The sequence below is a fragment of the Solanum dulcamara genome, chromosome 5 (genome assembly GCF_947179165.1).
Source record: "Solanum dulcamara chromosome 5, daSolDulc1.2, whole genome shotgun sequence".
In the NCBI taxonomy this organism is placed as follows: Eukaryota; Viridiplantae; Streptophyta; class Magnoliopsida; order Solanales; family Solanaceae; genus Solanum; species Solanum dulcamara.
The window spans coordinates 58,548,246-58,561,339 of record NC_077241.1 but is presented as its reverse complement, the minus strand read 5'-3'; the positions used below and the strand labels follow the sequence as shown (position 1 = coordinate 58,561,339).

The window sequence follows — 13,094 nt, the reverse complement described above, 5'->3', positions numbered from 1 at the left end:
AATTTCAAGGCAAGGATTCGTTGAGGTGTGTGGAAATTTTATCCATTCATCCTTTTCCATCCATGGAATCCCAAAAATCTCCAATTTCACTTTATGATTTCTTCCAAGAACCTAGGATTTTCATGATTATGTATTGGGTTGAATAAATTATGGTTTTATTCATTCCCAATGATCTTATTATGTATGATTTGGTTTTAATTACATATTTTTAATGTTTTGCTCATGAACCCATGCATTATGTCGATTTTATGATTTTGAATTATGTTTTGAGAATTATGCATGCATCATGAATTGACGAATTTATGCTTTAGTGGTGATTTTAGACAAAGTATCAATATAATTTTTTTTATGAAAACAAGGTTGCTTCAAAAGTGAAGTATTCTTATCTTGAAAGATTTCCATGATTTTTCTGTGAATAAGCTTATCATGATCGAGATGCTTTAGATAAGTGTCTTTATAAATATGTTATGAAATCATGATTTGTTAAAGGAGCAATTCTTATGTTTCAAGTATGTTATGATGAATTTGGTATCACTAGACTCTTACCATTTTCAAAGACTATACTATGATTATGAATATTCTTGTTGAGAGTATCACCTAGCACAGAGTTGGACTAGTGACGATTATCCAGTTCTTAGAACTACGTACCCGGATAGAATGTCCTAATTGAAAAAATCAACTTAAGTTAGTGAATGCACATATAGCTCATGTTTATGTTCCTTACCTGGCAAGTAGGACAATCTCTTTTCAGTATAAGGAAGAAACTGGACTCCATGTTATAGCTCACATGGTTTATGTCAGTTAACGGTATCTCTCACTATGCTATGTTTGATTATGATTTTCTTACGAATATTGCATTGTCCATGTTTCATATTTCTAACAATGTTTTAAGGGATTATATTATGTTTTAGCTTGGTCATTGCATTACTATATTTTTATGTCATGCATTGCACATTCTCTATACTCAATGCATTTCATAGTACTGACCGTATACTTCTTTTGTCTAGTGCATTCCTACTTACCCCCACGGTTAGTATTGGACCCCTATCAATTGTCTATTGAGAAGTGAGTCCTCATGTTTTGAGGACATGTTTCATATTCGGTTTTTAGATTTTTGAGTTAAATAGGGACATGTCCTAGCATCTCACCTATGGTAGTAGAGGTTATGCCAGACTTAGTTTCGCTTGTGTCTTTGTTTAGATATTTCTATGCTATGTTAAGATTGATATTGGGACTTATCTTCCGCTTTCAGTTTATTTGATTTATCTTGTTATCATAATTCATGCTTATGCTAAGAGACTTGTTTAGGGTCTTTTGGGATCCTATTCGATGTGTCACATCTATGGTGTAGCTAGGATCGTGACACTTGTGATCCTTACAAAGGCCTTTATCGCATTTTCTTAAAAGTAAGTAATTTATCTGAGATTTAGCCACCGCACTGCGGAAGGTAATCAAGTGAAGCATGAGTTATCTATCACCAACTCAAAAGATCTAGCAAAACCAAGAGCGATGATTCACCATTGTTTCTAACCCTAAACACACGACCATCATGCACATCGTCAAAATCACTAGAAGTTGCCCCAATATTGTTATTAAAATCTCCGCAAATAAAAATCTTCTCGGTGATCGAAATACTTCTCAAAACCCCATTCAAATCCTCCCTAAAATGCTTCTTGACCTCCTCGTCGAAGCCTGAATGTGGAGCATATATACTAACGACATTCAAAGTTAGACCTCTAATAACTAGCTTGATCACCAACAACTTATCATTAACTCTCCGAACATCTACCACTTGCTCTCTTAGGTCTCCTTCTACTAGAATGCCTATACCATTCTCGAACTTCTTGAGTACCAAAATTCATCCACATTCCAACCCTTGAAGATCTACCCATCTGATCTTCTGAATCTAGAGTTATATTAATCTCTCTTCTTAAGGATGTTCACTAACTCAATAGACTTTCCAAACAAAGTCACTATGTTCCAAGACTCTACAATTAGTCTGGTAGCCCCCTTAACCCCATAGCCACCCTTTTCCCTCACCCTTGGACAAAACCCTAGTAGGACCATCTCTAATTATGTTTAAATGATAGTCATTTTTGAAATTTCTTTTGAAAATCATAAGTTAGTCGTACCCAATTTTTAGCTTTTAGCTTATTTTTGTACTCTCTCCATTTCTAAAAGAATGACCTATTTTATTTTTAATATATTTCAAAAAGAATGACTCTTTTCCTTTAAATACTTTAATTTAAGTTTTTCATGTGCCATATTTAAGGCTACAAGATTAAAGGGTATTTTGGTACATTTGACATAACTTTAATTTAGGACCACAAGATTAAAAAATATGTTTTATTTTTTTAATTTTCGTGCCAAGTCAAACTATGTCATATTTTTTAAATGGATAGAATATTTTTTATGGGATAATTATTGTTATACCCAGAAAAGGAAACTATTTACCATTGGATACTCCATTACTTTCATGCCCCAAAAAAAGAATTTACGCATCTTCTTGACATCACCAGAGTATATATATAATCTGATAGTATCATGAAAGGAAAAACACTGCTCAATTATTTCTTGATGCTATCATAGTATATATATATCCTGACAGTATCATGAAAATATCAAGATCTGAATAACACTGCGGTAAGAAATACTTAACTGTCCTTGATACATTCAGAATATATATATATATATATATATATATATATATATTCTGAAGGTATCAAGGAGCAAAAAAGACTAATCACTCAATAAATTGTCCAATTACTTCTTAATACCATCAGAGTATATATGAGTGTATATTCTGATAGTATTATTAAGAGAAAACACTACAGTAAAAACACTGCTCAATTATTTTTTGATACCGTCAGAATATATATACTCTGATAGTATCGTGAAGATCATGCGAAAACAGACATGGGCCGAAGAATGGGCGGGGCAGTGCTATAATTACTTTTGGCCTTCGGCCCAATCAAGATAAATAAGTTTGGATAGGTCCAATTTAAGTAAATAGTTTACTCACTTGATCTATTTTGTGTAGTTTTTCTCTTTTTTTAACCTAAAAATAAATATTTAAAAACACTATCTATCTTTTCCAAACATCACCAAAATAAAATTAAAAAATCAAAAAACACTTTAAATAATTAATCCAAACACCGTCTAAATCTTTTTGAATATACCGAAACACCCGTAAACCTGGGGGATTGAATTAAAAGAGACTTTTGAGAGTGTAAATAAAAAAAAACATGACACAATTCTTGAAAATGAAGTAAAAGAGACTATTTTTTAATTAGTGATAATGACACATATTTTAAGAACCCACAAGTTTTTTTAATTTACAAAAGACCCCCTCTCTTTTTTCTCCCTGCCCCTCATTCACTCCTCAGCCTCATCCTCTCCCCAACCTCCCCTCTTCCACGTCATCATCACCTCCAAACAACTAACAGATGTTTAAATATTTGTCTAAACAACTAACAAATATTTTCATATCTCGATCTCCAAAACAATTAGCAAATATTTTCATATTTCTCCAAACAACTAGTTGATATTTAAAATATTTTTATTGTTTTAACTAAAGAATCATAAAAAATACCTAAACAACTTAGGGTTGTTTAAATATCTTCTGGTTGTTTGAACTAAACAACTTTTGGTTGTTTAAATAATTTTTTGTTGTTTAAACAACTTCTGTTGTTTGAACAACATCTCTTGGTTGCTTGAACAACTCCTGTTTATATAAACAATATATCCTCTCTTCTCTTCTCTTCTCTTTTCACCAATTTTTTTTTATAATTTTCACAATCAAATCGGAGCGAAGAAAAAAATGAGGATGACAACATCCGAAGAAGAAGATGATGAAAACACAAAAAGTTTGAAAAGAAAGAGAAAAACGGAGAAGAAAAAAGACAAAGAAGTTAAGGAAGAAGAAGATAAAAGAAAAAAGGAACAAGAGCGTTTAAAAAAATGGAGAAAAGAAAAGAGAAGAGAAGAGAGGAGGAAAAAGGAGAACAGAGCGTTTAAAAAATGGAGAAAATGAATGGAATTTAGGATTTTATTAAAAGTTTTTAATCTTTTAATTTTTATCCTAAACTTTTAAATATTCTAATTCAACCTCATCTCTTTCTAATTAATCCTTAATTAAATATTTATAACAAAAAACAAAAAAAATAAAAATAAAAATTCCTTATCGTTCTTTCCACACTCAAAAGATCTTTTTAGCTCATTTTTCCTGTAAACCTTGAGAAACCCCCCCAAGCCAACTAATGTCCCCACTCACCCTGTCTGCCTTCACCACCCTCACCCACCTCACCAACCTGAAGTTGAAAGGATCTTTCCAACATTCCCAAATACGTTCCATCAGATTCTTCATTCTTTACATCTCCCTCAATCTTCCCCCCCACCACCTTTCCAATTTCATCTGCACATCTCATTTTACTTCTTTTTATACTTGCCCCAGTTTTCTCTCTTTTGGTTCCTCATTCAGCTTTCTCTTTTCTCTTGTCCCTCAAAATTAACTCCTATTAATAATAATAATCAAGATTAGACTAATAAAGAATCAGTTTTTTTCCTTTAATAACCTTCACTAATTGTCAAAAGCTGATTGGTCCTGCCTATTCTCTGTATTTTCTTAATCTCTTCAGCAGAGAAGTTTTTCCAAAATAATCAATTGCAGACGGTTACTGTAAGTTGCTAGTTTTTCTCTTTTCAGCAACCCAAAAGTTGCAGTCTTTGGTTAGTAGTCTGAAGCTTGGTTTATAATTTTTTCTGGGTTTGGGAGAAGATAACAATACTTTGATGTTAGATTGTTGATACCCAGAAGGGGAATCGTTGATGGTTAATTAGATGCAATCAAGAGTTGTTCAAATGGTGGAGGAGAATAAAGATCCCTTAGTTGTAGCTAGGAGTACCGGCATAACTAGGGCTTTGCCACAAAGGCTGCTACAGTTACTGATGCTCTTTCTCTTTTTGTGTTTTACTTTTTCTGTCGCTAGTATTTATATGATCAAGTACTTTGGATTTCATAGCATAGTTCCTACAGTAAAGCCTACTTTACAGCCATGTATTGAGGAAGAATCTAAAAACTTAGAGCGTTGGATTAATCCTCCATCTAATTTGCTGCATACTATGTCTGATAAAGAGTTGTTATGGAGGGCTTCAATGGTGCCTCGGATAAAGAAGTATCCATTCAAGAGGGTTCCCAAGATTGCATTCATGTTCTTGACTAAAGGACCATTGCCATTGGCACCTATTTGGGAGAGGTTTTTTAAGGGGCATCAGGGGTTTTATTCAATTTATATTCATTCATTGCCATCATTTGAGGCTGATTTCCCGGCCTCATCAGTGTTCTACAGGAGGAAAGTTCCCAGTCAGGTATGTCACCTGTAGATTTGCCTCCTTTTGTACATGTCTTCTCTATCAATTTGATTCCCTTGATGTTATATGTTTGTTTTTGTGTCTTTATGATGAAAGGTGGTAGGTAGTCTCCTCTTTTGTCTCTGCAGTTTGTAATACCATCTAAACTGTGCGCCAGATCTTTTATTCTGCAAAAGAGATATGGCTCGACATTGTACTAGATTGCATTTTGGCTTGTTAGTCCAACTCATGCATCCTGAATGACAGGACTTCATTCATCCAGGTTTTTTACTTTACTGTGTTGAGGGAATTCATCAATTTGTCATGACCAATAAAGTATAATGTCTAATTTGGGCTGATGCCATGAAAGGATCTCTGCTGTTTATGATCTGTCCTACCTTCATTTTGCCGTTACTGGTTTGGGATATATCAAAAAACTAAATGTTTTCCTTTGAATGGCAAACCCATCTCATAAACCCTACTAAGCATTGAAGACAACAGTGATCCTTTCCCCATTTGTTCCCTTGGTGGCCTCAAGACCTCAAGTTTTGGAGGTGGCGGATCACTTCTGCTAGGCTATTTATATATTTTTTTAAAATTTCTTTTATTACGTTGGAGTTGGGTAGAGGATAAGCTATTTGTATTGTTGTGCTTTTAGTAAGAGATATATGTTTTCATTTGAAGTCGGGGCAAGCATATCTACTACTTGTGTCAAAAGTGATAGGCTGTCCGTATATCATGATGGACAAGGCGGACATTTTGGATGAAGTGTATATTTGTATCTAAGGTGGAAAGCGTGATCAATTATCTAATATCGTACGATAATGTTAAAGACATGGTTAATGTACTCAAGGGTGTGGCTAGTGATCACTGAAGTGGGTTAAGAACATCTCAGGTCAAATCTCAATAGAGGCAAAAAAATACTAGCCTTGGTAGGAAAAGTTTCTTGGTGCTTGTGCTGGACAGAGGTAGGAGGTATCCTGGGAATTAGTCGAGGTGCACGCAAACTGGCTTGGACACCACAGTCATTAAAAGAAAAATAGATACGTAATGAATATGTGGTTTTTGTCCTTGTGTTTTCCTCTTTGTAATTCATCTGAAGATTGGATTTTGGGATGCATTTTTGCTAAGCTTCTTGAAGGAGAGATTTGTACATTTATGTAAATTCTCTCTACAAGTATCAGTTATCCAGTTCCGTGAGCATATCTGATTGTGGAAGTTGATCACCGGATCAAAAGATGATGGGTTGATCTTAAATGTGTGCCATTAAGGTGGGATTGAGTGGGATAACAAATAATTTAGAAGTGCTTGTTTGTTATCAAAACTTCTAAGATCTTAAGTCCTGTAGTTTGAACTTGTTACTGCAGGCCTTTGTTTATGAATAAAAACCATCGAACAAGTCAACCTTTTTAAATCAGCAGGATATCATTTATGATTTCTCCTCTATTAGACTAGTATGAACTAGCAAGGTCTGTACTGTGGTCTTGTTGGACAATTACGTTCAACAGTCTTTTCGCTGGTCATTGTTTCCTGTGAATTTCCATCTCCTTGCTAAATGGTTGTAAAGTATTCTTAAAAACTGTGTGGATGTTATTGGGAGTAGCTTCGTTGGTGTTCTTATTTCACCATATATCTGAATCTATTGGCATCCAATTTAAAAAGTCATCCTTCAGTTGTTCCTTGTGAATAATATCTCCGGAGCACGCATACCTACAGTGTAATTGTCTATTTGGGCACGCCACTCAGTAGTTGAGCTTGAAGTGGGTGTTTTGGCTTCTGGATACTTGAACCGGAGGGTTTGCCCAGTTAAGTTAATGCTGAAAATCTTGATTTAAAGTTTAGGACGGTTTGCTCGAGTTTTTATGTATGTGCTGTTGGATGTGCTCTGATAATAAATAAAGCTCAGGCAAACCTCTTATCTATTAGCTTCTAAAGTTGTTTTAAGTAGCACTGCCAAGGGGAAAATTTGAAGGTGAAAACTAATGCAAAAGATCGTGTTGCCTGAAAAATCTTTGTCCAGAGCATATATTTCTAACATTTGTCAGTCATCTCATCCAAGATATGCCACCAAATCGTTTGAGCTGCACCTTTTGCAACATATCAGTATCCCATCCAAGATATGCCACCAAATTGAGCTGCACCTTTTGCAACATATCAGTATCCTTGTGTTAACACTTCTCAGTTTTAGTTTATTGTTCTGTTTCGTGCAATTTTTTCCAGTGATCTAAGATGATCTTCTCTTTCCCATAGGTAGTAGGAAAGTGAGCAGGATGATGAAAGTGGATTTTTTAAAGTGAAATTTTAAAAATATATGAAAAGGCTAATAATCATATTGCATTAGGTTTGGCTGCTAGCTCTTATGCATGAACGTTCTATATAATAATGTCATATTAGCATTTGTAATTCTGATAAGTCAAAACAAATAATGTAAGTTATGCTGCAACTAGAACAATATAACACCTCCAATGCTTTGGTCTAGGGGTAAGAGCTCAGCACGTGATATGTGGTTTAGGTGCATGTCATGGATTCAAACCTTGCTTGGGACAAATGTCTGGTATTTAAGTGGTTTTGATACGTGTGCCGCTGACCCTCGGGAATAACTCGGTCATCAAAAAAAAAAAAAAGAATGCATAGCACTCAGCTTACTTACTGATAAGAGAAGCAACTTAGCTTGCAAACAAACAGAACTTTTCTATTATAATATCATTCCTCTGTGATGGTCCGTAAATGCTCAATGAATGATAGTTTGACCAATTAGCATTTCGTTAATTTAGCTTGCTGCAAAAGCATTGATGAAAAGCTTCAGAGAATGGTGCAAACCTCTTTTTTCCTTTTCACTTTTTTGGTATTCTTTTTCTGCTGCTGGTTGCTCATGACTGCTTTTGTATTATAGTATTTATCTCATGTTATCTATGGCTTTCTCCTTGGGATGGTTTTACGTCCTACTATCTTCACTAGAAACTGCTCTCAGAAATGTGTTCTAATGTAATTGGCTTAGTTGTGACTTGTAAGTTGCTGATGATGTTGTAACTTCATTCTTAATAGGTGACAGAATGGGGAAAGATGAGTATGTGTGATGCTGAGAGAAGACTCATTGCAAATGCATTGCTAGACATCTCCAATGAGTGGTTTGTTCTGCTTTCTGAGTCATGCATCCCCCTCTACAATTTCAATATCATCTACAAGTACATAAGTCGGTCAAAGCATAGCTTTGTTGGTGCATTTGATGATCCTGGACCATATGGAAGAGGTCGATATTCTGAGAATATGTTACCCGAGGTTAGTGTTTCTCAGTGGCGCAAAGGATCACAATGGTTTGAAATGAGTAGGAAGCTTGCTCTTTTCATAGTCGAAGACACAAAATTCTACCCCAAGTTTGCGGAGTTTTGCAGGCCAGCATGTTATGTAGACGAGCACTACTTCCCAACAATGCTGACTATTCAAGCATCAAATCTCTTGGCAAACAGAAGTATAACATGGGTTGACTGGTCGAGGGGCGGGGCTCACCCTGCCACTTTTGGAAAATCAGATATCACGGAAGAGTTTATGAAGAGAATGATGGAAGGACATAATTGTACGTACAATGACCGAAACACATCAATATGCTATCTTTTTGCAAGGAAGTTTGCTCCAAGTGCTTTGGAACCTCTGTTTCTTCTAGCACCGAAATACTTAGGTTTCTAGATTATATAAGTCTAATTTTGTTGTATCAACGATTCCACTCGTGGAATTACAATGTGTATGGTGTATTTTGTTGTTGCTGTAGTCAGGTAGGTTACTTAGTTAAGATAAGGCCACTGACTGCCTATTCATTTTTCTGCCACCATGTTGATTTTGTCCACCATTTCCAACTTTGAAACTATACTAGATATGTACATGCATCAGAGGTACTTTGCCTAATATGTGAAATCATATTGATACGAAGTTGGAAATTTTGACATCCAATTTGAACTTGTATTTTTTCTCATAAATATGAAAATCTCATAAGTAATGAAAATTATAGTTACTCAATTCTTTTATAATCTTACCATGTGAGCAAATTATAATTCATAAACACGATATCTTAATATCGTAAAGCATTGCATTGATAAATCGCATATTTATATGTTCTTTTTATAAATTAATGTTTGTATTTATGAACTTTCAAATGCGTGTGATTTTATAAAATTCTACTTGTCAACAATAGTACTAACTAATTGTTTTTTAATATATTCCTATGGTAAGAACATCTCTTCATGATAAGCATGAGTTTTTCTTTTTGCAAAATTTAAAAATGATAGGCCTTTTTATTTACAAAATATAATCTCATGGGTTAAGTTTTACATTTTAAAAAAATTGGAACTAATGATTTGAAATCTCAAATCATGATTTTAGGATAATTTGATATTTGAAATCATGATTTCAAATCATAATCCCAATAGCATGTCAGAATGTTGATTTGAAACAATGACTTTATATCACATACCCAAACGGAATAATTACAAGACTATGCAATTTAAAACTTTAAATGTATGTCTATACTTCTTTTTATTTACAAAATTACGTTTTAAATTACAAGAATATCCAAAAATTAATAGCGACAAGGAATTTCGCTACCTTAGGACAGTTAGAGTTACTGCCATCGTTTTTCATTTTAATTATTGCCGGTTTTTTTCTTTTATTTTTTTTTTGGTTCATGCACAATTTTAGGGGTAGTTTATTTATGGCATTTTAATTGAGAAAATTACGTGGTATGACAAACCTTACTACTATATTACGCGTTTAGGGTATAATTTAAAATAATTACGGCTCGCAGCAAACATATTTATGCGGTATGGCAAATCTAACTTGCCAGATATACAAATATATATGTATATCAGTTATCATTACACAATTTTTCTAACAAACATACATATACAATTCGACAGATATACATATACAATTCGCCTCTCGCCTCCCTCTCTCAATCTCGCTCGCCTCCTCCTCTCTCTCAATCTCCCTTGCAAGATATACAAATACATATGTATATCAGTTACATATATATAATTTTTCGACAACTATACATATACAATTTGCCTCTCGCTAGCCTCTCTCCTCCCTCTCTCGATCTCGCTCGCCTCTCTCCTCCTCTCTCTCAATCTCGCTTGTCAGATATACAAATACATATGTATATCAGTGTTTATATATTTTAGTATACAAATAATTCGTGGATATTACGTTTATATAATTCGTTACAACTTTTGTATAATTCACTATAACGTTTGTATAATGGCAAATTTATGCTTGGCATTATAAGTAATTACGAAAATTATACCCATATGGGATAATTATGCTTAAAAAGTTTGTCGTATTTGAAAATTTCCCATTTTTCTTTTTCTTTTTGTTCAAATGCACAGATTTCGAGGTAGTCTATTTATGGTATTACTCTTTTCCTAATTTATTTCCCCTTTTTTTTTTTTTGGTTCATGCTCAATGTTAGGGGTAGTTTATTTATGGCATTATTATTTTTGTTTTTCTTAGTTCAAATGCACAGATTTCAAGGTAGTTTATTTATGACATTACTCTTTTCCTACTTTTTTGTTTCATGTGCGGATTTTTTGGGATTTCATAAAATTTGTATTATTTTTTAGCTTTTTCAAAATCATTAAATCTTTTTACTCCTTTCTCGGTAAAAACTACACACACACCAACTGTTTTACCTATTAATATTTACCTATTAATATATATATATATATATATATATATATCTTAGTTTAAACACACATGCATGTAAATTTCAATATTGGATCACTATTACACCAAAAATATCCATTTACATTCAATAGAGAAAATCAACTTTAGTAAAAATTAAATCAACTTTCACCTAAATTAAGTTAAAATTTCTACATTAGAATTAATTAGTATAAAAAATCAATTCAAATGTTAAGGCAATATTATTAAATCATAAAAACACCCATTTATCACCATTCATAAATAATACTTCAAGTCAACAACACCATATCATGTTCAACTGCGAAAAGAATTAATTAAATAAGAAAATTTAAAATCCATTTAATCCTCAGGTGGAAATTTGGTGCAAGTCTTCTTGCTACGTCTTGGTGTACCACAATTACTAAGGTAACTTTGCATCTCTTGAATTTCACCTCATTAAATCTCTTCTTATTGGTGACTTCCCTTCTTACATTTGGTGGTAAGACTATCTCTTCCAAAACATGCGATGCAAAATACCAACTGCTATATACCATAATCAAACCACAAAAAAATAAATTGTCATATACCATAATCAAACCACAAAAATAAACTGTTTAAATCATAATATAGTCAAATAAAAAATAAGTCAACTTTTAAAAATCATAATATACAACTGTCATACACTATAGATTTCACAAAACAAAATACCAACTGCTATAAAATAATCAAAGAAAATCTTAATTTTGAAAATTGACTATTTTTCAAATCTTTAAGTACGTTGTGATTAAAATTTACAAAAAAAAACTAAAATTAATTAAAGTTGATTACAAACCAAAAAACATTGTTATCGTAAACATATATACATATATCGAAAAAAAATCATAAATTACCATTACCATAATAATAGTACACCAAATTAACTTTCATTATGTTTTGTTAATCATGAAAGTATATGTTTAAAAAGAATTTCGATCGACAAAGTCAAAGGAAATCTTCAAAACTATTATAAACGAACCATATATTTTAATAAATACCTGTTACATCCCCTTTTCCGTCATGCTGAATCAAGATTGAGACGTTGTTCATATCCTTCATTCAATCAATTACCAGAATAATAAAAATAGAGTGTTTGATTTTGATTAGAATACTTCTTTTTAGTTTATGAGAGAGAATATCATTAATAGTAAAAAACGTGGCTTGCCTTTTTTATATTTTCCGTTTTTTATTATTTTTTTAATTTTTTTTGTGTTTTGTAAAAAATCTATTGCTGAAAATTAAAACTACTGCTATATTGTGATTATTTATGTGTTTATTTCGTTTAAATAGGTTTTTTGCCCTATCCAAACGTAGATTAAGTACTCGATATATGTTGAAATTATATGATAGCCAGAAGAAAGAACATGCAGATGATTAACACGGGAAAAAACTTGCTTAGAATCCGTTCAAATTAGTTAATTAATAAATATTAAGTGTTGAAACATATTTTTGAATGTTATAATTAATTTTATAAATAAGTAGTTAGGTGTTTTTGGGTTGAAATGCCTAATTGATAAAATGTAGTTGGTAAAGAATTTTTATAGTTAAAATGACTAATATGTCAATGTTATTTTTAAAATAATAATTTTTGAGTGTTAAAAACAATTGATTATTCAATTAGAAGGTAATGATCTTAATTTTGAGTTAGTTGATGTTCGATTTACAAAGTTAGTGCGTGACAGCTGATGATCTTAATTTTGAGTTAAATAAAAGGCAGTACAACAAAATTTGATTCTAATACAAATATGAAAAAATTACCTAAAAACACAATTTATTTCATCATATTCTCTAAAATTTTCTATCATTTGAAAAAATTACAAAAATTCCTACGTTTTCCTATTCCTTGGTACATCAATGTACACGATATATCGATCAGATACATTACTTTACGTGATGTTACGTGATGTATCGGTCAGATACATCATTAACGTGATGTATCGAGACATCGAATACATCACTTTACGCGATGTATCGATAGGATAGATCATTTTACGTGATGTATCAGGACGTACGTTATGTATCCAAATTCCATAAAAAAA

General features: G+C 32.5%; 1 protein-coding gene across 1 annotated transcript; it reads left to right on the top strand.

Annotated features, from left to right (window-relative positions):
* The first annotated feature begins 4,244 nt into the window (after nt 1-4,244).
* Nucleotides 4,245-9,313, top strand: LOC129889257 (glycosyltransferase BC10-like). Its single transcript, XM_055964489.1, has 2 exons — nt 4,245-5,367; nt 8,395-9,313. The coding sequence occupies exons 1-2, from the start codon at nt 4,840-4,842 to the stop codon at nt 9,031-9,033; spliced, it is 1,167 nt and encodes a 388-aa protein (XP_055820464.1). The 5' UTR covers nt 4,245-4,839; the 3' UTR covers nt 9,034-9,313.
* Nucleotides 9,314-13,094: the final 3,781 nt, after the last annotated feature.

Excerpts from the sequence above, each read along its gene's own strand:
- LOC129889257 (XM_055964489.1), top strand. The coding sequence starts at position 4,840 with ATGCAATCAAGAGTTGTTCAAATGGTGGAGGAGAATAAAGATCCCTTA. Across the intron at positions 5,368-8,394 it reads GGAGGAAAGTTCCCAGTCAG|GTGACAGAATGGGGAAAGAT; the intron begins GTATGTCACCTG and ends CATTCTTAATAG.